Source organism: Vipera berus (assembly GCF_964194415.1).
Source record: "Vipera berus genome assembly, chromosome: 2".
Classification (NCBI taxonomy): domain Eukaryota; kingdom Metazoa; phylum Chordata; class Lepidosauria; order Squamata; family Viperidae; genus Vipera; species Vipera berus.
The window spans coordinates 201,877,577-201,890,543 of record NC_138203.1 but is presented as its reverse complement, the minus strand read 5'-3'; the positions used below and the strand labels follow the sequence as shown (position 1 = coordinate 201,890,543).

General features: G+C 35.8%; 1 protein-coding gene across 1 annotated transcript in view; it reads left to right on the top strand.

Moving 5' to 3' along the window:
* Positions 1 to 12,967, top strand: part of SAR1B (secretion associated Ras related GTPase 1B) — a 31,975-nt gene that overhangs the window by 2,105 nt on the left and 16,903 nt on the right. Inside the window, exon 2 of the mRNA XM_081320712.1 lies at positions 11,897 to 11,972. Within this exon, the coding sequence (XP_081176838.1) occupies positions 11,915 to 11,972 (58 nt within the window). The 5' untranslated portion in view covers positions 11,897 to 11,914. The remainder of the gene's footprint in view (positions 1 to 11,896; positions 11,973 to 12,967) is intronic.

Here is a 12,967-nt window from a genome sequence, read left to right as displayed (position 1 = left end):
GCCTTCATGGAAAGAAGAGGTTCGCCCTGTCAAACATCTTCTATTTCAGAACTAGCATATCCTGCCTCCCTTACAATTACTGTGTACTTCTAAAAGCATTGTGAGATCACAAACAATTATTTGGGAAAACTTGCCTTCCTTTATATAATATTTGTTTTAATAAGCCTGTTGCTTATAACTAGGCTGCTTAGCTCAAATATATTTTATTTTTATTTTTTAAAATAAACAAACCTATTGAATTGCTAACACGTGACTAAAATGTTTCTCCAACACCAGCTGTTAAACTCAGGATAGACATTTCATGATACAAGGCTTCTGTTACTCATTTCAAAGTGGGTATCCAAGGTTGCCTAATACATATATTTGTTCCTTCAGACCATGTTTCATCTCTCTGTAATCAAAATTTAGTTGACTCATCCCTTTGTAGGTATATCAGCAATGAATAAGTGCTTTTGATATGTTAGTGGATTGAGTATGAGTCTAGCAGTAATAGTAATTTCAGAAAAAATATTTAAAAGAATTGTGAGCTTTTGTATGTAACATAAAAAATGAAAAATACGTACAGCCTTTCAGTACAGGCGAAAGCCAGAAGGCTGATTTTAAGAACATACAGTATCTACTAATTTAATAATACAGTATATATCATATTTGGAGCTGAATATCTGTCATCTTGCAGATTTTTAGATAAGGGGACAATAAATTTTTCATTGTTACAGAAATAAACACCATAAAAAGTATTGTTTTCATGTATATTTTGCATTTTGCCAAGTTATGAAACCACTGGGTTTGATTCCTGATACTGCATGTCAAATTCTTACAGCCTAAATTTGCTGTAGCGATATTCCATTGCCACACCAAAGGCAGTCTTATAATCTCTTTAATATTGTCCATCCAATATTATTATCTGTTATCTTTTCCTTCCTCAACCTTGCCAGACATAGTGGTCCTTCCTAGTCCATTCATTATCTGCTTGCATCATGTACTCAAAGTATATGAGTTTCTGCTTGGTGATCACCTTAGGAGAGTAATTCATCTTTATTTGGTCTGGCATTAGTTAAATGGTTCTTTTTGCAGGCCACAGTATTCTTTGTATCCTTCCCCAGATAAATAACTCAGAGGCAGTTATAAATTTAATATGTTTTATTAAACTTTATAAGTAGACAGATAAAAGATTAATACAAATAAGAAAAATATACGAGTTAAAAAAGAAAATAGTGCAAAGTAGAAAAGAAGGGAAAAAAGGAATATAAAAGATGACTTCTTTCTCTCCAGATAAGTATAAACCATTTCAGTAACTTAACACCTCCTCTAATATTTCAATTTTAAAAATATGACTTCTTCTCCTATACCATTCCTTATCAATAATAAAATTGTGGAAACTCATCATTCAGTACTAATTAGCAGAAGTCTATTAAGAGCTACCAGAAATAGTAACATATACAGTGTGTTTTAACCTTAATCAAATAAATCCATTTTATAATCCAATTTATTATTTTTTCTAAGAAATAAAGCAAAAAAAATCTCTCATAAACAGATCTTTAAAGCTTTGTTGTTCAATCCTGGTCAAAAGGAAACCACAACATATGTATTTTATCCTGCTAAATTTCACTTTATAGTTCTGTTTATATTTTAAAAATGTGAACTTTTAAATTCCATCAAATAATGTCCACAAGTTGATTTCTTATCATTTTCTCTTTATCTGTTTTCAGAAATAGCTTCAGTAGTTTAGCATGTCTTTTTTGTAAATCCAATAGGACAGCTTTCAAAATCATTCTTCTGATTTATTACTTGTAGGTTGGAGAGGCATCTCTCTACTTTTTCCTCTTTCTCTGTATCCAACTTTCATAACCAGACATTACCCCTGAAAGAACATTGGTTTAGCTATTCTAATATGATAATACTTATGTGGACTCTGATATACAGAATATGGACATCTTGTATCTTTTTAAATATATGAATTCTGCTTTAGAAGTTTTGTAAGTGATATAGATTAGGTTATGCAAGACATTACTCTGTAAAACTTTTATTACATGTTGGGCATCAAGTTTCATAAACTTTAAGGATTTAATGAAGTATGAGTGGCAAATTGTTACCAACTGTATCTTCTGCACAAGATTCCCCTAGGTAAAAGTCAAGTATGTCAGTTCCAAAAGTTTAAATTTACCTTAAAGGTAAAGGTTCCCCCGCACATGCATGCTAGTCGTTTCTAACTCTAAGGGTGCTCATCTCCGTTTCAAAGCCGAAGAGCCAGTGCTTGTCTAAGGACGTCTCTGTGATCATGTGGCCGGCATGACTAGATGCCAAAGGCACACGGAACGCTATTACCTTCCCACCGTAGTGGTCCCTATTTTTCTACTTGCATTTTTACGTGCTTTCGAATTGCTAGGTTGGCAGAAGCTGGGACGAGTAACAGGTGCTCACTCTGTTACGCGGCACTCGGGATTCGACCCGCCAAACTGCCGACCATCTGATCGACAAGCTCAGCGTCCTAACCCACTGAGCCACCGTGTCCCTTAGTTAACTAATTTACCTTAGTTAAATAAAAATAATATTGCTGTTACTATGTCCTTAGTTCACTACTTCACATAACAATTGCATCTTCTCCCCAGGAGGCTTCTGATATCAACCATAAGAATGTTAAAATCATATTTTTTCAACTGTTATGATACAAATTGTTCTGAAGTCAATAGTGCAGTGGCATGAAGTTGTACCAAACAGACTATGCCAAAAAAGTTTCAGTTTTGGCAGTAGAGTAGTACAACTTGAATGATTAAAAGGTCAGGGCAAAGATGACCCTCCTGAGATGACTAACCAAGGCAATCACACAATTGCAATATTGCTTTCAAGGTGTCCTTAGCCCTCTGATTGCTCAAACTGTTAATGAATTCAAGCAGGGCTTACAATATGTGTTCTAAAATTTCAGATCTGTCTCATCTAAGTTGATAGCACATCCAAAATGACTGTGGAAACCAAACTGATTCCATTGAATTCATTGGGATCTCAGCACCTGTTATTTTGGATGGGTTAAAATGAAATCCATACTCTTTATTGGACAGTGTGAATCTTGTCTTCCAAGAGGTTTTCTATAGATACAGCCAATAACTTTGTGGCTGAAGCAAAACAAAGTTTGTGACCTGTAAAACCTTCCACATGCTTCTATCTACACAATTGGTGCATAATCAGTGTGGCTGTTTACTATCTCCTCAGGTTATATAGAATGTTTTCCAGTTTGTTTAACATCTGTGTGCTGTAGTGAATGGGTGGAAGGGACCATCTGCCCCATCCTTGTAGAACATTCTGCTACTGGAATTGAGAATTGCCCCCTTTCCTTTTGGCCTTCCTGGCTTTGCTGGTTGGCCTAGGGCCCTGAGGGGAATGTTTATCACTGGAGGTGGCTGCTGGGGTAATCGTCTTCCTGTCCCGTCTGTCTCTTAGCTCTCTTAATTTTAGTTTTAGTACGGTTTTAATAATACTTTAATCCAGTCATGTCAAACACAAGGCCTGGGGGCCAGATCCGGCCCACGAAGTGGTTTCATGCGGCCCGCGAAGCCATCCTGGAAAGAGTGAGGGAACGGCCCCCCACTGCCTTGGCCCTGGCCCAGAGACCCTCCTTCTGCCAGAGACCCTCAGATCTCTCCCACTCCTGCCCAGGCCCCCATAGGCACCCTTGATGTGAATGATGTAGAGCTGGCCACGCCCACCCAGTAGGCCATACGCACTCTAGCCACGCCCACCCAGTAGGCCACGCCCACCCTGGCCATACCCACCCGGCCCCCTGAGGGCAACCGCAATGCTGATGCGGCCCTCAATGAAATTGAGTCTGACACCCCTGCTTTAATCTGTGTAATGCTAAGGTTTTGTCATTTTAACTACAGTATTTTTTACTTGTTTTATAGCTTGTAAGCTGCTCAGAGTCACCTTGTGGAGGAGATGGATGGCAAAAAATGTAGTAAATAAAATAAATCTAAATAAATCAGAACTTCAAGTTAAGAGTTTTGTAACCTCCATCACCCCACCACCCAGAATTCTCAGAATAGATTATATTTCAACCCACATTTTTAAAAATCAATACATTTAATTCAAGATGAAATATAATCAGTTCACTGAACGGTTTTTCAGGGAAATTAATCAAAGTAGATTGTAAATTACTGAAGAAAGATATCTGCAAGATCTGAAACTCCTAGCTGATAGAAATCTATGAGATGACAATTTATAATATTAAAAAGGTATGCTAATTTGCAAATAGTAAAAGATGAGAATACAGATATACGAAATCATAAAAATGCTTCCACTATGTTTTCATCTTGAATTTAAATGGAGTAAATTTGTATTCAAGTCTTGAAACTTTAAATTTGAGAATTAAACTTAAATTATTGACCTCATTAGCTCCCTATACCATAAAATGGCATAATGCAGTTGTTCCCTTTTAATTATAGAATCTATATTTTCTAGGGTTTTTCATTATTGAAATATCTTCATATAGCAATAAACTTTTAATTATAAAGCCTTCACAAAATTATGGAGATTCTGATATATTTAGATTTATTGATGCACAAAAGCATGTAATATACAAGGAATTTTATGAATGTTTTAATTGAATTTGTATTTTAGCTGTTGCTTTTTGGTGAATTACATTTGCCCTGTGTTTATTTTCAATATCCTGGTCATTAAATCATTTTATTTGATTATGTTGGTTGTAAAATTTCATTCAATATGAATGGTGCTGTACTATGGTCTTTCTTACTTTACAATCCCAAATTAGAACCATTTATTACTATTGTTATATATTTCCATACCTTCTATACTTTAGGAGATACTACCTGTTATAAAAGAGGGACGCGGTGGCTCAGTGGATTAGGACGCTCAGCTTGTCGATCAGAAGGTCGGCAGTTTGGCGGGTCGAATCCCGAGTGCCGCGTAGCAGAGTGAGCGCCTGTTACTCGTCCCAGCTTCTGCCAACCTAGCAGTTCGAAAGCATGTAAAAATGCAAGTAGAAAAATAGGGACCACTACGGTGGGAAGGTAACAGCGTTCCGTGCACCTTTGGTGTCTTGTCATGCCGGCCACATGACCACGGAGACGTCCTCGGACAAGTGCTGGCTCTTCGGCTTTGAAACGGAGATGAGCACCGGCCCCTAGAGTTGGAAACGACTAGCACGCATGTGCGGGGGAACCTTTACCTTTACCTGTTATAAAAAGTATATCATGTACAGAAAACATTCTGAAAACCTTTATCAGAGCATTGTTAGGATCTGGTCTGATTGCAATAGCATCGTTCTTAGTATTTTATATTATATGCTTCTGTTAAGTCAGACAAAAGTTTATGAGATAATAATAATAATAATAATAATAATAATAATAATAATAATAATAATAATAATAATAATAATAATAATAATAATAATAATAAGTTGGAAGGGACCTTGGAGGTCATCTAGTCCAACCCCCTGCTAAGGCAGGAAACCCTATATCATTTCAGACAAATGGCTGGCCAGTCTCTTCTTAAAAACTTCCAGTGTTGGAGCATTCACCACTTCTGCAGGCAGGTTGTTTCACTGGTTAGTTGTTCTAACTGTCAGGAAGTTTCTCCTTAGTTCTAGGTTGCTTCTCTCCTTGACTAGTTTCCATCCGTTGCTTCTTGTCCTGCCTTCAGGTGCTTTGGAGAATAGCTTGACTCCCTCTTCTTTGTGGCAGCCCCTGAGATATTGGAACACTGCTATCATGTCAATGATGCATAATGTTACATAAAGTTAGTCATGAAATTTAATTAAGAATGAAGCATTGGATTGCTTAGTTTATTTATTTGTTTATTCAATTTCTATGCCACCCATCTCCCCTTCAAGGTGACTCCTGTTCTGGCTAAGTGTGTTATATGAACCCAGCCATTGGTTTAGCTTGTTTGGTTATTTAAACAAACTATTTTGAAAATCAGAGCTTAATAAACATTTGAGTGATCTATCAATATACTGTAACACCCTGCTACTTGTATGTTATTTTCTTTAATTCTTTTGAAGTAAAAACCTGGAAATTTTGTTCAACAGAAGTAGAATACAGCTTATATGGTAATTTGCATGGCATATTGCTGGTTGGGTTTGAGTGGTATTGTAGAATTAGAGATGTAAGGAGTTACAATTAAAAGAATTACTATTTGAATGTTCATTTATGAAGATGGAAAATTTTTACAAGAAGTTAAAATATATACAAGTTTTGTCGTGGGACATTTTCTCAGGAGAAATCAGCATATTGTTTTTCTAACAAGATGAAGAAATCTTTTTTTGTTTTACTTGTGAACAGAATTTATTAAAAAAATACAGTTCTCTTATAATAAAACAGGCATTTCCTGGAAATATTGAGATTAAGTTAAGTCTAAATTGACTAAAGTTGATATGACTTTTGCAGTCACATAGTAAGTAGACTTTAAACTTTCTTCTGCCAAGTTGTTTCTAGGTGATTGGTGGTCTGAAATGACAGAATTGCCAGGGTCAATGGCTAAAGTGCAGTCAGGTTGTATATTAACTCTTCTGGTAGCTTAGTAAGTCTCTAAGTCATGGTTTGTTTTAAAAAATCAGTTTGATGAAGAAGCAGCAAGGGCTGGGAATACAGAATACACTAAATCAAAACTAATCAAATTATATTATCACTTAGCACAAACAACCAGTATGTCAATAAAGCTATATTTTATTGAGTCTTTTTTCACTATTAAATGCAGGTATGCACATTGTGGAGTTCTCTGAAATTCTTATTCAATTCCAACAATCCAAGGATGGGACAGACTGGGGCTCACCATTCCTTTAATATATTGTGTGAACCAGACATTGCATCCTGTTCCCTGACATATATCAGTCTTCATGCCTTCTTCACTCTTCACTTGTAATGACTGAAGTACATGTGAAAGATGCAGAATGAAGCCTAATTTATTAATTTTAGTTATTTGCAATATTTATATCCTGACTTTTCTCCAAGAGCTCAAGATGCCATCCAAAACAGTTTGCTAGGTTTCCTCCATCCCTACAGCCACAATCCTGTGAGATAATTTAGAATAAGAGGGAGTGGTCATCTTAAAGTAATTAAAGAAGCTTCCACAGCTCGGGGAAAACTTAAATTTGACCACGCTCCTTCATTAACCCCAAAATGGATAATCAAAAAGGTCTTTAATTTTTATTGCTGTTCATTTATATTCACTGCAAATGTTGGGTACTCCGAGGGTGGTTTTTTTGTTTTTTGCATTATTGTATCTTTCTCCCATTCCTTTCGTTAGGCTTTATCAATCCAAATAGTTTTTAAAGATAGACTACCTTCATCTTGCTTCTCTGTACAGTGGTCACCAATTAAAAAATGAGACTTGCATTTTAATCCAGCCTTGTAAATAAGCTTAGAAAACTTACTAACCTGTTTTGGGACAACAGAAAAGAGGTAGTGAGTTCTGTCTTTCCTTCCGCGGTTTTCAGTACTAAGCGAGAGGAGAGGAGTCTGGGTTCTGGAGTGGTTAGAGCAGGGTAGGGACTTAGTTTTACTGTTCTCTCCACAGAGTTACTTGCCTGAGTATAGTTCTTGCTACTGCAGCTCCCAGATGAATGTTTGAACCTAAAGGGCCCTAATGGGTCTTTGTATATTTACAACATTTCAAAATCTTAATGTATATTTTTCCCATTGAACACATTTGTGTTCAATTGGGAAAAATATACATTAAGATTTTGATTTGTGTTCAATTGGGGAAAAAAATCATTTCACTTGCCACAACAGGGACCAGCATTTTTTGCAATTGAGCGATCATCATCAACCATCACCATCCATCACTCTTCTTACAGTTTCCAGTGAAAGTCAAAATAACTCCAAAGTGGTGGAATTGTCAACATCCCCCCTTTCTTTCATTGGAGAATGGATTTAAATGAGATTTTATAGAGGTTGGTGGAGAGGGGGCTGTGCCTTCTTATACCATAATGCATCAATTTTATTTCATTCCCCACTGAAAATAAGTGGGAAATCTTTTCTCATTAATGTTGTGATTTTTCCCCCCTGCTAGACTTCAGGCAGATGATTTGGGGAGAGGGATTAGAAAAGGAATTGGAAGAACCACATGACATTTTGCCTGTCCCCGTTCTACAATATCTTTACATTAGCATGGTTTTTCCAGTATAGTTTTAAAGAAAGAAAATGACTTTGGGGCTTAACCTAAAACGTTCTCTTCAACTTAATATGACTAGGTTTTAAGAAGTTGTTTTCACTTCTGAAACCTGAGTAGTTATTTTGCTTCATCTCTCTGCAATGATTTGTATGTTACTTGAGAAGATAGATTTCCTAAGCCTCTCATAAGCTTTTTCTGGATGGTATTTTGTTCATGCAATAAATAAATCAGATGACGTGTATGTACTGCTGTGTTTGCTTGTTCTTGACCTTTGCTTTTCAGACGTGTAAGTGATAGTCCTTACATATGGTGTTGTGTAACCAAGAGTTCATGCGATTGTTGTAGTCTTTAATTTTATTCTCTCAACAGATGTCTTCAATATATTTTGGTAGTTTAAGTTCACATTTTACAGCATAATCTTTTGCATGTTTGCCTGGAAATAAGTCCTATTAAAGTTAGCAGGGGAATTCCTGAGAAAATATAGGATTATGCCGTAACCATATTGCACCAAAAGTACAATTTCTAATGTGCATTATATGTTTGCTTATTGAATTTTATATGACAGATCTCCCACTTAAAACTAAGGAGAGATAATTAGATTTTGATGCACTGTTGACTGTTATTCTGCAGAATGAGGAATCTCAGACTATAGTTATTAGTCAGATCATCTATAGTGCTTTATTCCCAGGGAGATAGATACAGAAACATCCCAAAGAAGACTTATTTTAAAGTTGTTGATTCTTCCAGATTATTAATATTTAACAGGAAGGTTAGAATGAAATATATTGGTGGTGTCCATTTTTTTCTATGGTAATATTGACAGTATATTTTTATCCTAAAATATTGCCAAAGGGAATATCAGTAAAAAAGCAGTAGAAGTGCTTCTTACCAGTCTAAAATTCAAGTAACACATTACAATACAAGTTGGCTCAGAACAGTGACTATAGTTCTTCTATTTTTTTTAATCATTTGCATATGATATGCCAGTTCACATTTTAATACAGCATCTGGAGTCTTGGGAAGTGGGTGGTCTAGAAATATATGTAAATAAATAAACAAACTTCTATTTCTGTATCATTGGATGCTACAGGTAGGGGTGGAGAGCTATCCTTTTGCTGTAGTAAAAGCTTTAGTCACTGGTGAGTTTAAAAGGTCTGTAAAAGGTAAAGCAGGAAGTCAAAAGCAAGTATAGCTAATGACGTAAGGTTTTAAGTTTTACAAGGTTTAATAGCAAAGATGTGGTTATTTGAAGTATTTTTCACTTCACTTCACTTCGGAGTGGATTGATGCCTTCAGCATTGAAATCATAAGAAAGGCTTTGCTGCTCAAGTCCACATGCTTATCTAATCCAACATTAGGTGTCAAAAGTCAACCAGGAATATTCTAAAAATTCATGAATGTGGCCAGACCAGCAGTAGCCCTCCACCAATAGCTGGTGTTTAGGTATACTACCCGTTATCAAAACCATTAGCTATAAATTTAGCTAAAGGAAGCAGTGAATCCCATTTTAACTATACCTTATGTGAAATATACTTTTTTTTATCAGTCCTGAATTCTCAACATATTTGGTTTCAATATGGTACATGAATCTGAGTCCTACTGTTGATAGAAAAAACTTGCATCCAGACATATTTTCCATACCATGCATAATTTTATACCCTTCTATCATGTTATCTCTCTTTACTTCAAATGAAAAAGCCCTAGATACTACAGGTAGTCCTTGACCAGGGGTCTTCAAACGTGGCCCTTTTATGACTTGTGGACTTCAACTCCCAGAATTCCTCAGCCAGCATGCCTGGCTGAGGAATTCTGGGAGTTTAAGTCCACAAGTCATAGAAGAGCCAAGTTTGAAGACCCCTGTCCTTGATTTACAACACAATTGAGCCGAAAGTTTCTCTTGCCTTTGTGACTGAACAATCACTAAAGGAATGGTTGTACGTCAAGGATTACCTCTATTGTTTTTGTCTCATGGAATTGTCTCAACCATTTTAAATCACTGGCATTTCCTTGACCTTCTTTAAAGTAGTTTAATCAAAAGTTGGACCAGAAACTGTTCTGCCGTTGAGGAGACTAGGAAAAAAAACTGATCAAGGGCTATCTAGGTGGTTGGTCAAGCAGATAGATTTTCCTGGTGTAACCTGATTCTGAGCAGATTGCAGAACATTTTAACTAGAAGGAAGCAGATTCTATCTTAATTGGTGGCAGGTATAACAGCCTTGGATTTAACTTTGAAAAGCCTTCAGGTGCAAACCTTTGAATCAGTTTTTTTCAGAACTTTTTAGTATATTCAAAGCAGGTTAAAATATGAAATGCCAAATTATTTTAAAAAGGACAACAGAATTTTAAAAAACAACAAAAAAGACATTAAAAAGTAAAAGTGTCTTAAAAAAAGAAAGACTAACACATATACATATATTCTTTTTAAAGACACCTTTGAATAACTTTGAATCAGCTTCTCCAAATATAACAATGATGGTAATAAACTAATTTCCCCCCCAGCAACTCAGTGTGATAGTGACACCTTTAGTTGACATTCACAAAAATAAACTGGATGCACACATTCTGATTTTCTCCTCTTTGCTTTGTGATGAATCTTGTGCTGTTGTTTGTATGTGTATCTTGGCAGTATTCTGTGTTCTAGAAAGAAAAGAGACTGATGGGCTTCTGTGATTAATAGCTTCATAACCCATCCAATAATTTATATGAAGTTTGCCTAGTGTGAATACATTTAGGGAAATGGCAATGCTCATTCGCCAGTAAACAAGAATTATTATGTGCTATAGCAAATAACTTTGATAAATCTCCTAAATAATATTTATAGTTTTAGTTGCTTAAAGGACATGTTTCTTACTTTAGACTGTGTAAATGACAGATTTAGAATATTAAAGTAATATTATAATAAATTTTCAACAAATGTATTTTAAGTAAGTTGCAGTTTTTCACTTAAAACCTTCAATGTATCTAGTGCACTTTTTGCCCACTGCTTCAAAATCATTTTTAAAATTCTGTTGTTTTGGAATAAAAACAAAATGTCCCTCACTTAAGCTTTTTATTAGTTACTTTTCTGAGATCCTTCAGAAAAGGACAATACTATAGTTTAGGAGTCAGAAGGAGTCAAGTAATCATATTTGTCAGCCACTTCCTGTGCAGAAGAAGAAAAACCACATTCTGAACTGCAGATACCTTAGTTCAAATCATGACTTTATAATGCTGTTATGGATAAGTCTATTAATTCTCTGTCAGTTTATAGCAGGGGCCTTCAAACCTGGCCCTTTTATGACTTGTGGACTTCAACTCCCAGAATTCCTGAGCCAGGCTGAGGAATTCTGGGAGTTGAAGTCCATAAGTCATAAAAAGGCCAAGTTTGAGGACCCCTGGTTTATAGTTATATAAACTGATAGAAAATGAATAGATATATAGTTTATAGATATGATGCAATTTTGTGCATCGGAGTTGGTTACATGCTCCTCTTCTCCACCCAATGCCACTTATCAGAAATCTAGGCAGTGAGTCTCCCACTGGAGAAAGCTGTTGGGGAATACTAACAGGAAGACTAAGCTGTATTTTTCTTTGGAATGTGGCCTTTCTTTTAGCATAAAAATGCTTCCCTCTCTAGCACAGTAGTTAAGTCACATTTTAGTAGTTTCACAACAGAACAGTTAAAGCAGATACACCTCATAGATACACCTTCCCCTTTCTTCCTTTTCCCATGTGCTGTTTCAGTAGATTTTAAATGCCTTCCATACCTGTGATTACTATTCTTTTCTTTCAGATCCAATAAGATTTTGAAATGTCCTTTATATTTGACTGGATTTACAGTGGCTTCAGTAGTGTACTGCAATTTTTAGGTAAGGTATCCACAGTTCCATGCTGATGTTCTAATTTACATTCATGGAAGGTTCTTTCTGTTTTTGTTTTTACACAATTATGGTTAAACAACTTCATTTAGGTTTATGCAGATTGACTGGTATTTCTTAATTATTGATTGTGACCTGCTAAAGAACATACAGTACATATAAAACACTTGCAATCCTTTTCTCTGTCTCAGCATCCTAAATAATGATCTCTCGTTACAGTATTAAAATACATGAAAAGCAAAACTAATACTTTGACCTACTTGCAAAATGTTACTTTTAATCTATGTTGGGTTTTGGGTCTGTCACAAAGAATAGAATCTGGCCTCTACTTTGTTTTAGCATAAAAATACTTATCTCTCCACAGTAAACCCCAAACTCTTCCATTACTAATCTTGATCTATACCCACCAACAGTCCACCTTGTTAATCCACATTGCTGGTTTAATTTTTCTTTACATTTTGATGTGGCATGCCAGCTATTACTTTTCCAAAATATCTTCTCCTTTTTACCCCAGTATTCAGATTGTTGGGTTAGTAAATAACCTTGCTCCTGGTAATTGTAATAAAGTGAGTCACAAACATGCAAAACTGTTACAATATCATGAGGGATATTATCCCCTACTTTTATTTTGTGAGAAACAAGGTGCTGGTAAACCAATTGAGGCAGGAGTATCTCAAATGGTGAGTTGTGACCCTCCAAGGGGTCATGTCCAAATTAGAGGCAGTTGGCCATTTTTAAAAACATGAGTGGGTGTGCAGAGACACAATTTGACTGTTCTCAAAACTCACTCTGGTTTTTGGTTCCTGCTTGCCTGTGTAAGCCTGCAATGTTTTGAGAATCCATGTGATACACAGTTAAATAAAAGCAATATCTCAAATTTTACCCCAATGAAATAATTTTATGTGCCAGGGGTGCATCAGTTCATTTGTCATTTTAGGCCTTATGGCTGTAATGCATGTTTTGACTTGGTTGACAGTAGACCCCTG